Source organism: Schistocerca nitens, chromosome 2 (genome assembly GCF_023898315.1).
Source record: "Schistocerca nitens isolate TAMUIC-IGC-003100 chromosome 2, iqSchNite1.1, whole genome shotgun sequence".
Classification (NCBI taxonomy): domain Eukaryota; kingdom Metazoa; phylum Arthropoda; class Insecta; order Orthoptera; family Acrididae; genus Schistocerca; species Schistocerca nitens.
The window spans coordinates 730878757-730894794 of record NC_064615.1 but is presented as its reverse complement, the minus strand read 5'-3'; the positions used below and the strand labels follow the sequence as shown (position 1 = coordinate 730894794).

At 39.6% G+C, this 16038-nt stretch overlaps 1 protein-coding gene across 1 annotated transcript in view; it reads right to left on the bottom strand.

Moving 5' to 3' along the window:
* Positions 1-16038, bottom strand: part of LOC126236934 (uncharacterized) — a 557773-nt gene that overhangs the window by 64996 nt on the left and 476739 nt on the right. Inside the window, exons 16-17 of the mRNA XM_049946620.1 lie at positions 15841-15952; positions 8925-9092 (exon numbers count right to left, since the gene is read on the bottom strand). Coding sequence (XP_049802577.1) covers positions 8925-9092; positions 15841-15952 — 280 coding nt within the window. The remainder of the gene's footprint in view (positions 1-8924; positions 9093-15840; positions 15953-16038) is intronic.

Here is a 16038-nt window from a genome sequence, read left to right as displayed (position 1 = left end):
TGTCAACTGAGATTCCATTCCAAGGCATAGAAGATGTAACTAATTCATATTCTGATCTGTTCACTCCTGGGTTAGGTAGGGCTATGGACGTGAAAGGAAAAATTCATTTAAAACAGGTATCCATGCTTTGCTTCTCAAGGATGCACCAGATCCCACACATCCTACAGGACACAGTTAAATTGGAATTGGACAGAATAGAGAACACTGAAATGATTACCCCTGTCTCATCAAGCCAATGGGCCTTTCTCCATGTGACCAGTGGGCCTTTCTCCATGTAATAGTAAAAAAAAAAAAAACTGGATAGCTCTCTCCGATTATATGGTGATTTTAAAGCCACTAATACAAAGGAGTTTGTCAAGCTTTTCCAATTGGGTGCCCAGAAGACTGTTATACTATGGTGACTGTTACATTAATGTTAAATTAATGGAGGTTTATTTGCAGGTACTTTGGCCTCTCTACCAGTACGACCGGCAGCTCTTTGATACCAGGTGGTTGTAATTAGAGTGCAGCTATCAAAAAGGTGCAGTGTGGGCTGTAATTGCCGTATGGCAGCAAAACTAGATTTGCTAATGTGTTAATGCAGAACTGATTTACACTGAAAAAAAAAGTTCAAATTTTGACCTCCAGGTGCAAATTTGACACTGTATACTGTTTGTATCATGGTATGACATCGACACTGTCATTTGACAAGCCATAACGTGAGTGAACAGTACAGCTATCGAGAAGAGAGAGCTGTTAATGAAACTGTTGTGTGTGAATAGCAGCAATTACAGTGCTGCACTGAAAGCGCATCACTGACTAAAAGGTCTGAAGACACACTCAATTTCATTAAACGGTTTAAAGAAGATGATAAGGAAATTCAAAACCACAGGGGAGCTTGGTGTGGCATCTGGAAGAGGAAAGCTTCCTATCCTGTTGGAAGTTATTGATGAGGTTGCTGTTGCTGTAACTGACCATGCGGCATGTGCTCCGGTAGTGCTAGTGCTTGTGCAGTGTCATGAGAATTGTCTATCCTATGCTAAACAGTACGGAAAGTACGTGGTCTATTCTACACTGGTACCTGTACAAGATCCAGACAGTGTAGCAACTGTAACCTCATGGACCGCAGAAATGTTCTGAGTTTGCTGTTCAGTTTGTGGCATGGATTGATGATGAGATGCGGCTGGGCAATATTCTATGCAGTGATGAGGCACATTTTACATGACATTTTGCAGTAGCACACAGAACTGCCAAATCAGGGGTACTGTTAAATCATGTCTTGAACACGAAGACCAATTTCACTTGCCATATGTGACTGTGTAGTGAGGATTCACAAACACTTTTATTCTCGGTCCATTCTTCTTTAAAGAGAATACAACAAGAGAGCCTGTCAGGTGTACTGTGAAGTCTGCACATTATTGAGACAACCTTATACAGCATGTGACTCCTGCTTTGGAATAGCGCAATTCTTGTTTTCATGGAAGATGGACCAACACCTGATGTTGCTCGCCCAGTGAATGATCTGCATTATGCAACGTTTCAGAATGGTGTTATCTCCAGAGGTTTTCCTTATGCATGACCTGTAAGATCACTTGATCTGATTCCAAGTGAATTTTAGCTCTGATGGTATCTAAAACAATACTTTTACCATGGACATGTTCTGTCTGTAACTGAGGGAAAGCTAGTATATAGGATCATGTTGTTTGAATTCCAATGGAACTGCTGCAAGTAACTGCTGATTACATTATTTTACAGATGTAGTACCTCATCAACATCTCTGGTGCTCATACTGAACAAATTGTTTAAGTGTTGGTTAATAATAAAATCAACATTTTGTTTCTCTACTTGGTTGACCTTTTGTGCCCATGTCCCACTCTTAATTAATTATATGTGGATCATTTCTATACATCTTTCTCGCATTGAACAAATTGTTTAAGTGTTGGTTAATAATAAAATCAACATTTTGTTTCTCTACTTGGTTGACCTTTTGTGCCCATGTCCCACTCTTAATTAATTATATGTGGATCATTTCTACACATCTTTCTCGCATTCACACCTGCAGATTTGCACCTGGTAGCCAAAATTGCAACTATTTTTGTTTGTGTGTAAATCAGAGCCATAAGACAATTACAACCCAGACTGGACCTTCACGAATAGCTGCACTTTAATTATAACCACCCAGCACTTCCTGTACCTGGCAGTATTCCAGCACTATCTGGAACAAATTGTACAGGACATTCCTTTGTGCAACAATTATCTGGATGACAATATTTTGAAAAGGATAGATAGCTACCCACCATATAGTGGAGATGACAAGTCACAGAGAGGCACAACAAAAAGACTGTTAAACAAGTAAGCTTTCAGCCAAGAAGGCCTTCAGCAGAATGAGACAAAACACACACGTGCGTGCTTGTGTATTCTAATTCAGATGAAGGCCTGTTTGGTCAACAGCTTACTTGTTTTACAGACTTTTTGTTGTGTCTATCTGCAACTCACCATCTTTGCTATATGGCGAATAGCAATCTATCCTTTTGATAATACTATTATTCCATCTTCAAATGTAACATCAAAAGTGAAAATTATTTCAGCAATCCATTGAATACTTTGGTTTCTGATCAACTGGTGGACATCTGTCCCACCAAGCTGCATGTGCATGCCACAGGAAACATGCCCAGACCCCATAATCTCAAGGATCTGCAATCCTCTATAGAAAAAAAATCAACTACTATGGCCTTCTTGTTCCCGATGTTGCAAAAGTATCCTACCCCCTCAACATCTTGCGACTGAAAGGAGCTAAATTTGACTAGTCTTATGAGCTTTTCTCACACTTCAGCAAGTTCTACCTGGCACCACATCTCATCCCATTTTCACCATGACAGCCTCTTCTTCTTGTTGCAGATGCCTCGCAGCATGGGGTGGACTGGGTGCTATCCAATAAGGGAGCTGGTAATTTTGCACATCCTGTTCATTTCAGAGACTCTAAACTCTGTCCAATGGAACTACTCTACGACTGAAAAAGATAACTGGTTATCATTTATGCAGTTAAAAAATTTCTACTTATATTTACAGTGTAAAATTCCAGATGCTAACAGACCAAAAGCGTTGACTGGTCCACATTCCAGTCTCCTGGAGAAAAAAGCACTAAAACTGCAATGGTGGACGTTTTTGTTATCAGCACATACTGTAAATATGACATCACCTACAAGCCAACAAGCTAATGCTGATGCCCTGATGATGTTTCCAGCACGCCCAAATCCTGAATTTGATACTCAGGAAGTTGTCATGTTTCAGCTGGATTCTGATTCATCGCTAGCCCTTAACAATTTTGCTCTCAACATGCAATGGTCATGACACAGATGAGGGCAGAACCTGTAGAGTTGCCAAATGGATTAAGTGAGGATGGCTGGCTTCAGCATTTATCCTTGACGGTGCATAGTCCACTCAAAACACTCCTGGTTCTGAGATGGTGTGATCATTCTGAAAATGGAACATTAACAGCCTAGGCTTGTCAGTCTTTCAATTCTGCATGTCAAGAGTGCTTATGTTCTATATACTGGTCACTGGGGCATATTCCACACAAAACATCTGGCACACCATCACAAATATTGGCCATCTGTCGACAAGAATATAGTGACCACAGTTCGATCCTGTACCACTTATGCTCAGCACCTTTCTGCACCATCAAGGGTAATCTCGCTCTGGCCCCTGTTAGACCAATGAGAGCATCTCCGCATTAACTCCACACATCCTTTATTTGATAAGATGTGGCTCACTGAGGTGGACTCATACTCCAAATTTCTATATATCACCCCAAGTGGTCCATGACAACGATGAACATGATCGTGGCCCTTTTGTAAATCTTTGCTACCGAGAGCCTTCTGAAGTCCACTGTTTCAGACAATGGTCTCCAGTTTGCTTCCACCCAGTTCTCCCGCTTCTGTGAGCAACAAGGGATGTCACATCTTCTCATGGCACCACTCTGAACCCAATCTAATTGGGATGCAAAACGGATGGTACCATCAGAAAATGCTCTTACCTACTTCTTGGCCACCTACAGGGCCACAGCAATTGCAGGGAAGAGCCTGGTCAAACTGCTTCATGAGGGGCAGCCTTGGATCCTCCTCATTCTGCTCTCACCACCTGTTGCCATGGGCTCTTCCGACCGTAACCACTTCTAAATCAATGGCATTGGACTGGGCTCCAGCATACTTAAATTTATCTTTTGCAATGCCAGTTGCAGCAGATATGCCTTCCACAAGTGGTGGGGACCCACTGTACCTGCACCTAATCCAGCCTTAGGCCATCAAGGTCATAATTCAGACCTTCCTGGATCCAGCTACAGCAGCAGTACCCTCCGACCTAGCTCCAGCAGTGGCATCCACAGACCTAACTCTAGCAGCAACACCACCATGTCTCAGGTGGTGGAGCCAGTACTAATAGGGCTGATTCTGCCCTTTGTGCTATCTCTCGGGGGAGGAGGGGGGAAGCAGTAACTGAGTGTGACAGCAACATGGAGCTATCACAGCTGTCGGAGATTGACCGTTACTTGCAGCCCTCACCACTGGTGATACTGTGATACTGCGATCTGTAAGCATGACTGGTGCTCTCGGAAGAATCCCTGAGCATGTCACAACACCTATGGGACTCTGTGACAAGAGTCTTTCAATAACTGTGCTCCCGAAGTTCAGAGTGACCACTGTCTCATGTGGTCACTTGCATGGAATATTCAATTCACCACCATTAGCTGTTGACAGCTTTGGCTTAGATTCTGGATTTTGTATGGACTCTGTTTCTGCCTGGCTGCATCTTATTTGCATCACACCAAATTAAGATGTATTTGCATTAATTGTGTGCCTCTACTGTTCTGTGTATTTTGCTAATAAAACTGCGCTCGTAATTACAGGGTTCAACATGGTGTGCATGAGTAAGTCAGTAGAAATCTTAGTGAGTTAATTGTTCTGACAATGAATACTCATATTTCAGCACATGATGTAAAAACAAAGTTGTAATACAAGATCACACGTAAGAAACCTCCACCAATTGCTCCCTCATACCCTTCCCTTTTCTATCTTCTGATCATCAAATTCTACTTCCTCAATACTTATTTTATTTATCACTCTTTGCTTCCCTATGGTGGTATTTTTATTGATCAAATTATTTCCCCAACACCACACGTCTTAATTGTCCACTCTCCACCTTGTCTCTTCAACCAATCACAAATTGCTTCACATCAAGCCAACTGTTCTAATGAATTAAACTATACTATACTGTGCATTTTCAACTGCTAACTTATGGATCTTTATATCTTGACTCCAAACTATACAGTCCTCAGCATCTTCTGTGGGTCTGATAAGCATACAGTTCTCAAAAACAGTTATTACATCCTTGTTTTCCTCTGTAATTTCACCAAGATTTCAAATCTTAAGTTTCTAGGTGTTAGTTGATTGCAACTATGATATTTATATGAGTGTGCCCTTTTAGCTAAGTATATTTTGATATTCAGGTACCTGGCAAGCAGATTTCGCAAAAGTACATTGTAAACTCATATTTAGTAGCAGTTTACTTCATATCTGACTCAAGGTAATCTTTTCCACGTATCAGTGTAAATTTAAAAACAACAATATTCACGATGAAATTCTGCAACTGCTATCTAGCTGCTGCTGGTCCTAACAACTATACTTTGAAATACTGAGAAATAAAGTTCCAATTTACTTGTTCATTCTGTCCAACAAGGCACAGTACTTGACACTAATATGCTAATGCTTCTCACCAATTTAATCATTCAAGTAAGATTAAAAAAGTGGCAGTTACTGATATTACATTAAGTCAATTTCTGAAGATTTTTTTACTGTTACCCTTTGCCACCGCCTCATGTGCATACTTCCAACCATTCATACTGAGTGAGAAATCATTCTACTCACATTCCAATTATACAACTAAAACTGCAAAATGAGTCACAGAAATAAAGATTTTTGATGAAAAACCTGAATATTTCTTAAGTTCTGAAAATTTTTTGCTTGCAACAATGCAAAGCATCGTCTCCAGTCACTCGTAATGTAGCACAATGGAATCACACATTCTGAATACATCAACACCATGTTTCCGTTAAGTCAACAGATGTTTACAATACCTATATTGGTATTGTATCCCTTCATTATAGACAACTTACAGTCTCATATATCAGTGCAGTCACTTCTGTATTAACATTTACATTAGTAATAACAATTATCTAACTGATTTAAATTGGAATATTGGTGTATTAATGTAATTATTCAATTCCAAAACATGCAACCATTGTAAATATGTAAACGAATCCAGCACTTAGGTTTCATGATCATCCAAAGTGAAAACCTTTAGTTCTGTATGAAGTACTTTCTCTGTTAGTAACAAAAACACTATTGTATCTTTCAAATCAATGTAATGATGTAGTAACTCATATTTTAATACACTAGACACTCGCTAATCCAGCCATTACTTGCACAGTTGGGTGCTAGGTTGGCCGAGTGCCAGATTATAGAGCGTGCCTGAAATTTAGTTTACATATGTAGGGACTATACTTTATAAAATCCAAAGATACATTCATTTCCACAGAAAACTTAGTCCCTGAGTGTGTTTACATAAAGTAGTATCCCTCATTACGATACACGTCCCAAATTCTTAGGTGTCACAATGATGTTACGCAATGGCGGCATACTTTACCATGCAACCACTTTATAAACATTACACTGGTACTGCAGGTATCTTATTGTTGCATAATGTACTCCAGGAAGATGTCTGCAGCTTCAGCACCAGCACTGTGAAAAATCTTTATCCTCTCTCTTCCTGTGCCCTTTCCTTCCTCACTTTCCTCATTACTTTCCTGCATGCTTTAGATTATTTCTTCATTCGATAAAGTTTGGTTTGTTCCACAGTCATTCAGCCACTTAGCAAAATCTTCATCAATTTCTGCTACTCCTGGAAGCTTGTGAAACATGTCACTGTACAAAGTGTCTGAATGGCACACTTTTCTCCAGCTCTTCATTGTGGTAGCTTCCTCCATTTTACAATATGCTTCTTCTGTCAGGAAAACAACACCAAGTAAATTGATTGCTTTCCATACCTTCAGTACAGCTCCAGCAGTGTTGTTTCCACATTCATTCAGAAAGGAGACTAGAAGTGTTGATAATGATGTTTAATTGAGTCCAAAATTTCCTGCCCCATTGCCTGAATCAGGATTGTCACATCAGGTGGAAGAAAGAGTGCTTTTATACATCGTACTTTAGAGCCACATCAGCATGATAACTGGGAGCACTGTCAACTATAGGGATAGCTTCCATGGGAAGCTTTTTTCCTTCTTCAGCTCTTTCTTGCCATTTTGAAAACAATGTGAACATTGGAGACTTCCCTACCACCATGAATGGTGGTTTATGACTCCCATTTGCATTACAACATGACATTCACATTATGTGCTATTTCTAATGTTTGCACCCATGAGCTTTCTTCTTGTTTTTTTGGTTCCTTTTGAAGGAGGCATTTTCTAAAAGAGATCAGTTTCATCAGCAGTATACAAGGCATCAGCAAAAAAATCTTTTTCCTCTATTACCTTCAGTATGTTGTTTACAAATTCTTCTGCATCGTTTTCATTAGATCAGGGACTTTCTCCACTGACTGTCAATTCCTGCATGCCTTGTCATGTTTTCCAGTTTGATAGCCAACCCTACCTTTCTGCAAACAAGTTGCTGCTGCCAAGTTGTCTGTTGAATGCAACAGCTTTTTCCTTTACCATGGGGCCACTGAGTGGGCTTTCTTTACTGCATTGTTTTATGGACCATCTGTAAAGAGTTTTGCCAAGTTCTCTATTCTCACTCTTTCGCATAACCTTCTGTTTTCCAACTCGCTCTCCATTTGGGTTCCTTACTGTCAAATAACAACATCTTTCTTTTTGATGTTATGAATAGCTGCTTGTCCAACACTGTACTCAGTAGCAGTGGCTTGCTTGAGGCCTGGCATAACATGATTCTTTTGCAGAAGCCATTATACTGAACTGTAAAGAAAGCCACAATTTCAAAAATGTATAGCAATGTTCAACCTTGTAATTAACTAACAGCGTTGCAGCAAATGACATTTCATTGTTACGCACATGCCATTTCGGCTTGAGCAACTAGGGACCATGTGTGCTGGGTCACAGAGACCAGTCTATGGAGGACCAGATTAGCAAGAGTTTAGTTTAGTGTACATGACACTGTTAAAGTTATTAACTTTATGTAACTGCACATCAAATTGCCAATGTATTTGTAAAATTTTCATCACAAGGAAAGCTTTGGTATTGGTAATGTGCATTCACAACAATGAAGTACTAAGGAAATTACACATAAAAGGAGCATAAATATGGATTGTAAAAAAGAGGAAATCCATGCTAGTCAATGGTGGCAAGGGCCTTTAAATACAAATTGTTAGTAGGAAACAAACACATGAATGGTTTAATTCTGTTACAGTGTAAGATACATCAACACTCACCTAAATGAAACTGATGAACAGAACATATTGAGCACAATGAAATGTGTATCTAGTTACTAATTTCATTCTGAAGGTTAGCATAAGTAAAGACAGTTTCTAACTGTTCATTTTCTATGTACTTTACAAAGACAAGAAAGAAGAAATTTGTTTGCCCCATTCAAAAAATTAAAAATGAAATAAAGGCCACCATTATAACTGATTAACACTAGATCAAAATTTCTTTTATGAAATAACTCATTCCTCTCATTTTTGTTGTAACAATTACCTGGTAATTGATCATATAACTTCAAAGGCATGCCAAAGAGTCATTGTAGGAATCTATGATCTTCAGATATATCATTCTTTTTCAGTGTGTTCATCTATTTTTGAAACAAAACTTTACAGCAACAAAATATTGTGACAGGAAAAAAAGAGTGAAAAATATAGTTTGTAAGTTCAACACTACTTACTGTGGGCTGAATTAATTGAACTTGGTTTTCGTTTTGTTTCTCTCCCAGTCCTGATTATCTCCATAACTTTGCTTATCCGGTCATTCGTTTTATCCTTCTTAGGTGCAGGCCCTGGACAATGTTCCTCAAAATCTCTAACACAATTACGGTGTATATTGTACGAGCAATCTGAAACATAATTAAGGTATTTTTAATTGAGCATAACAGACTTCAGATAAGAGTTTACTCTAAATGTTCATAATTATCTTACTTAAATAAGCCCAGATTGTCAATACATGTATAAGAAGTGCCACTGCTGCAACACGTAACTAGTGCACCCATGAACCACAACCATGTCTGCATCTCTTTGTCTACCAGCACTCAGTGAAGTAGTCTCAGTGGCAGCCTTAGTGCATTTTAGTAGCACTCTCAGGGAGTTTGGTAGTAAAAATCTGTGTGTAAAAGACAAGAGAGCTCATTTTTATTTGTTGTTTTATTTCTTTGAAGCTTGCAGTTTTTTTAGTGTAGCTCAGTGCTGCCTGTAGTGCTGCAGTCGTACATTTTTTAATGCAGTAAAGTAACCATCCATTTCCTTGTCAGGTGCCAACCTCTGCTCATGGTCTGCCAAGATTGTTACAGTCTCAGTGGCTGGCCATAGTTCACGAACAACTGAAGACGCTATTGGCCACTGTCAGCTATCTGCAAGCTGTTGCCTTAGGGTGTAGTGGCAGTGGACAAACTGGTGCACCGCATGTAACACCACAGATATTGCTTGTTTCGCCCATGAGCTCTGCTGCTGAGGCACCTTCCAGTGTATCCAACACAGGTGGTGGTGGTGGTGGTGGTGGTGGTGGAAGGGGGGTACGGGGGGTACGGGGGGGAGGGGGGGGAGTTGTTGCTGGTTATCAGGAGGTTCAGTGTTAGGCACATGATGGAGATCTTTAGGAAAATAGCGTCCGAGGCTGGAAAATAGACAAATGTGTGCTCAGTATCTACGTGAGGGTGGTTCATACAAGATGTAGAGGAGGCACTGCCTGTGGGTATTGAGGGTGCAAGGTGCAAAGTGCAGGGTGCAGTCATCTGCAAGTTGTGGCTCATGCTGGCATCAATGATAGCAGTTGCTTGGGTTCTGAGGCCACCCTCAGTTCATACAAGGGGCTAAGAGAAGTAGTGAAGTCAGCTGGTCTCAACTCACAGGGTGCAAGCGGAGCTCACAATTGACAGTGTCCCACCCAGAATTGACAAGGATCCTTTGGTGTAGAGTCGAGTGGAGACTCCCAAACATAGGATCCATTGATACTGTGAAATTATTCCAGACAAAAATTTAGGTCCTGTGATGAATGCTCGCAAGTTAATATACAGGGAATGAAATCGGATTACATATACAGTGAACACACATCACATTTCAATATTTTTACAGTAAATCATCAAAGTATTCTTAATGTAATTCTTGAAATTACCACCCTCTATGAAGGCTCTCACACTCAAACTATACTTATAACTGAGATTTGGATGAAACCCGAAGCAGAAAGTCCCAAAATATTTAACGAGGTATGAAATGTTTATTTAAAAGGCAGGTGAGATGCCATAGAAAGGGAGTGTTCATTGCAGTTAATAAAAATATTGTGTCTGAATGCTGGAGGTGGAAAACCAGTCTTCGTGAACACAAGTTAATCATCAGATGCTTTCACTAGCCACTCGCTTCGACTGTAACAGTTGTAGATTCATTCAAAGAAAGTCTACACTCAGTAGTGTGAGTGTACCCCAATCCTGCAATATTAGTTGAAGTCGAATTTACTCTAACACATATAGACAGGGATGTCTATGAATTCACCGCATGTGACACACACTGTCTTGTGAAGTAGTTTTAAACACATTTTCTGGAAACTGTATTGAGCACCTAGTTCAACTATCCATACAAAACAAAAATATTTTAGACCTTATACCTGCAACAGGCCTGACTTTATCAGTAGTGCCAGTATAGAGACAGGGACTGGTGACAATAATGCCATCGTTGTGATGATGGTAACTAAAATTCAAAAATCCATCAAGAAGACGAGGAACACTTTTATGCTGGAAAGAGGAGATAAGCAGTTGTTAGCATCCTACTTAGACAATGAATGGACATCATTTAGTAGATGAATTATGGGCAAAACTGACTGTAAATCACACTCTGGGGAAATACATACCAAGTATGTGTATTCAGACTGAAAAACGTGTACTATGTTTCAGAATCAAATTTGGAAAATGCTGAGGAAGCAAAAATATATTGCTCTCTTGGATCAAAAAAGGACATGACAATGCCAACACGCAGACGTTATTAGAAATTTATGCATCTACAAAAATATCAATGAGCGAAACATACAACAACTTCCAAAGTCGTGCCTTAGTGAAAAATCTTGCCAAGAGCCCGAGACAATTCTGGTCCTATGTAAAAATCACTAAACAGATCAAAGACTTCTAACCAGTCACTCAACAACCAGTCAAGTTTGGCAACAGACAACAGCAAAAGTCCATGCCCGGGCACTCTGCAGTGAACATCTGTTGTGATTCAGCTGTTGCTTTCTCTTTCTACCATTCTGTGGAGAAACTTGTGCAGGTAAGTGCATTTGTTTTCAATTTATCATTCTTTAACTATAAAATAATTATTTTCAGCATAATTACACATAAATTTTATTTTCATAGACACATCTCCAAGCAGGTATGGATGTAAGAGGAAATTATTTCCTTTTGAAAGTAAATTTGTATTAAGTATAAATTAAAATGTGTATGCCATGTAGTTTGTCTTGTCTTTTATTATCTTCATTCACAGCTAACTATGCATAAATACCTAATATTTCATATCATAATTTTATTAAAGAATTTTCACTACATACTCCACTTTATCTCTGACAATTAACATTCCCCCCCCCCCCCCCCCCCCCGCCTCCCTCCGCCCAGCTGGAGGAGAGGGTGAAATTTCTCTTCTCATTCTACCAGCTCTGCCAGAAATGAAAATAAAATATGGAACTTTTTGTTTGATGTTTACTACAGAGTGCCCGGGCATGGACTGAGGCAAGTCCAACCTGGACAGACTAGATGGTACCGATAGTCAGAACACGTTAGGCATGACATTTGCCGTCTGCTGTTCTATGAGCTACCATGCCTGGTGGGGCTGGGGCACCGAACGTGTTAATATCAGTTGCTGCAGAATTCTTCACCATATTCTAACTGTTACTTTAATAAATTTCTTTGAGGCAGAAAAGCTTCTGTCTACAAACCAGAACAGATTTAGAAAGCATCTCTTGTGCAAAACTCAGCTTTCCCTTATCTCACACGAAAGCTTGTGAACCATGGATGAAGGGCCACAGGCAGATTCCATGTTCCTAGATTTCCAGAAAGCATTTGACACGGTGCCCCACTGGAGACTGTTAACAAAGGTACCAGCAAACAGAATAGGTTCTTAGATACGCGAGTGGCTCAAAGACTTCTTAAGTAACAGAACTCAGTATGTTGTCCTTGATGGCAATGTTTTTCAGAGACAAGGGTATTGTCAAGAGTGCCCCAAGGAAGTAGGATAGGATCACTCTTAATCTCTACATAAATAAATGACCGGATGGACAACATAAGCAGCAATCTGCAGCTGTTTACTGATGAGGCTGCTGTGTGCAGGAAGGTGTCGTCATTAAGTGACTGTACGAAGATAAAATTTCTAGATGGTGTGACGAATGGTAGCTTGCTCTAAATTTAGAAAAATGTAAATTAATGAAGAAAAACAGGAAAAATAAGCCTGTGATGTTTGAACAGAGTATTAGCAGCATGTTGCTTGCTTGACACAGACATATTGATTAAAACATCTAAGAGTAACATTTCAAACCAACATGAAGTGGAATGAGCACATAAGATTGGCTGCATGGAAGATGAATGGATGACTTTAGTTTATTTGGAGAGTTTTAGAAAAATGTAGCTCATCTACGAAGGAGACAGCGTACAGATCGTTTGTGTGAGCCACTCAAGTACTGCTTGAATATTTGGGATTCCCATAAGATTAAAAGAAGATTTCTAAGTAATTCAGAGGCATGCTGCTATACTTGTTACACATAGGTTTGATCCATATGCAAGTGTTATGTAAGTGCCACATGGACTCGTGTAGGAACACCTTTAGGGATGGACTCGGATTCGGGAGGACGACGGTTCAACCCCTCGTCCGGCCATCCGGATTTAGGTTTTCCGTGATTTCCCTAAATCGCTCCAGGCAAATGCCGGGATGGTTCCTCTGAAAGGGCACGGCCGACTTCCTTCCCTAATCCGATGAGACCGATGACCTCGCTGTTTGGTCTCTTCCCCCAAAAACCAACCAACCTTTAGGGAAGAAGACATTCTTTTCAAGAAACACTGTTGAGAAAGTTTAGAGAAATGGGATTTTTGGTTGGCTGCAGAACTGTCCTACTCCCAGCAACAAATGTTTTGTGCACGGACTGCAAAGACGGGTCAAAAGAAATCTGGGCTTGAATGGAAGAGTATGGTCTGTCTTGCTTCCCTCAGTCCATATGCAAATAAACAGGAAAGGGAATGACTAGTAGTTATACAAGGTACCCTCTGCAATGCACCACATGGTGACTTGTAGAGTGCGGGTGTGGATGTGGGTGTACGTGTTTCTTCTCTACCATTCACTGACCATTCCACTGGAGAATATGTATCTTTTATAACTACTACACAATTTCCTGGCTCCATTTTGTGGAAAAGAAATAAAGGAAAGCTGGTTTTTAGCTGGTCAACTACAGCCAGAAAAGCAATTTCTTTCAAATAAAGCTTTATCATAAGTTCAGTTTTAATATAAATTTCCTAAATTTAAAGTGATTCCTACTGAGACAGAAAAGTTTCGTTTCAAAAGCATATTTACTGGAAAATTAGCACACATTCAGTTTAACAGACTGGGGAAATAATGAATAATACCGAAGTCACAGCAAAAAATGATGACAAAATTAAACAAAAACAACTACTACCTCATATAAGATGAACATCAACAAAAGCAAAATGAGGATAATGGAATGTAGTCGAATTAAGTCGGGTGATGCTGAGGGAATTAGATTAGGAAATGAGACACTTAAAGTAGTAAAGGAGTTTTGCTATTTGGGGAGTAAAATAACTGATGATGGTCGAAGTAGAGAGGATATAAAATGTAGACTGGCAATGGCAAGGAAAGCGTTTCTGAAGAAGAGAAATTTGTTAACATCGAGTATAGATTTAAGTGTCAGGAAGTCATTTCTGAAAGTATTTGTATGGAGTGTAGCCATGTATGGAAGTGAAACATGGACGATAAATAGTTTGGACAGGAAATGTGGTGCTACAGAAGAATGCTGAAGATTAGATGGGTAGATCACATAATTAATGAGGAAGTATTGAATAGGACTGGGGAGAAGAGAAGTTTGTGGCACAACTTGACCAGAAGACGGGATCGGTTGGTAGGACATGTCCTGAGGCATCAAGGGATCACCAATTTAGTATTGGAGGGCAGCATGGATGGTAAAAATCGTAGAGGGAGACCAAGAGATCAATACACTAAGCAGATTCAGAAGGATGTAGGTTGCAGTAGGTACTGGGAGATGAAGGAGCTTGCACAGGGTAGAGTAGCATGGAGAGCTGCATCAAACCAGTCTCAGGACTGAAGACCACAACAACAACAACAACAACAACCTCATATAAACAATTATGGGACCTACATCTTGCAATTCAACTCATTGTGTGTAATATAATGGTGTTTAATATAAATGTGGCATGCAAGTACATTTTTTCTAGTCTATAGCCTAACTTATTATTCACATCAGGAAAACGAGGTTTTAGAGAAATGATGGCTGTTGATATGGAAGTGTACAGTGGGGCTTTCTGTGCCTTGTTACTGCTACAACAGCTTTAGAGAGAGAGAGAGAGAGAGAGGGGGGGGGGGGGCATCAGTGTCATCGGATTAGTGAAGGACGAGAAAGGAAGTCAGCCGGGCCCTTCCAAAGGAACCATCCCGGCATTTTCCTGGAGCGATTTAGGGAAATCACGGAAAACCTAAATCAGGATGGCTGGATGCGGGATTGATCGTCGTCCTCCCGAATGCGAGTCTCTCTCTCTCTCTCTCTCTCTCTCTCTCTCTCTCTCTCTCTCTCTACAAAATACTGGTGGTGATCACATTTTGCAGTGAAAATATTGGTGATGATTACAATTTGCAGTGCTTTTAGATAAGACAGCAAAACTGACTGTGTGCCAACTATTTTGTGCCATTTCTTATAAGTGCATTACAAATGCATCAGATCATACAAGTACCAGCATGAACTCAAACAGCAGTAATAATACTTATTATACCTTTGAATCAGATTAGCAATAAGGACAGAAATAGAAAAAGCAGTTACAAAACTTCAAGAAACAAAGGTGTAACCAGTGTTGTCTTTACACACAATTAATGCAACCACATATTTTAACAGTAAAGACTTCTTTATTGCAATGTAAAACACCACACAAGAGAACTGTACTCTCATGAAGGGGATGACACAGAAAGATCATAAATAAACGAAGTGAAATAAGGGATCTCAGAGATGACCACAATTTGTGGTAAATACTTTCTGTATGTGAAATAATTGTTTTATACTCTTTATTTAATTCCATTTTAATAGTCCTCCAAAATGTGGTATTGATCTCTCTCTCTCTACATTTCTGCAACAACTACCAAACCACGTAAAATAATATTCGTGTGAAAATGTCCTGTTGAATTACTCGAAATGTATGTGAAAATCAGGTATGTATGGATAACTCTCTCAACAACAAAATAGATCTTTAAATATAAACATGGCAGATAGTTGGAAGAACGTATGAAGTGAACATGTTTAGCAGAAATAAGTAGTATATCAATAAATGAGAATCAAACAATCGAATGAAATTACAATGTAGGATGTTTAGTGCCTAATGCTCTTACCTGTACACTGGTAACCCTGGGGACCAATACCTCCAATGATATTATCACAGGCATTACATCGTGTAACAGTGTAATACTGATGAGCAACAAAGTGATGTCCTCTGATTGTCAACTGCAAGGTGAGGAAAACATTATTGCATTGGCATACTAAAATGAAACAACAAATAAAAACAATCACAAACACAAATGAAGGTTCTG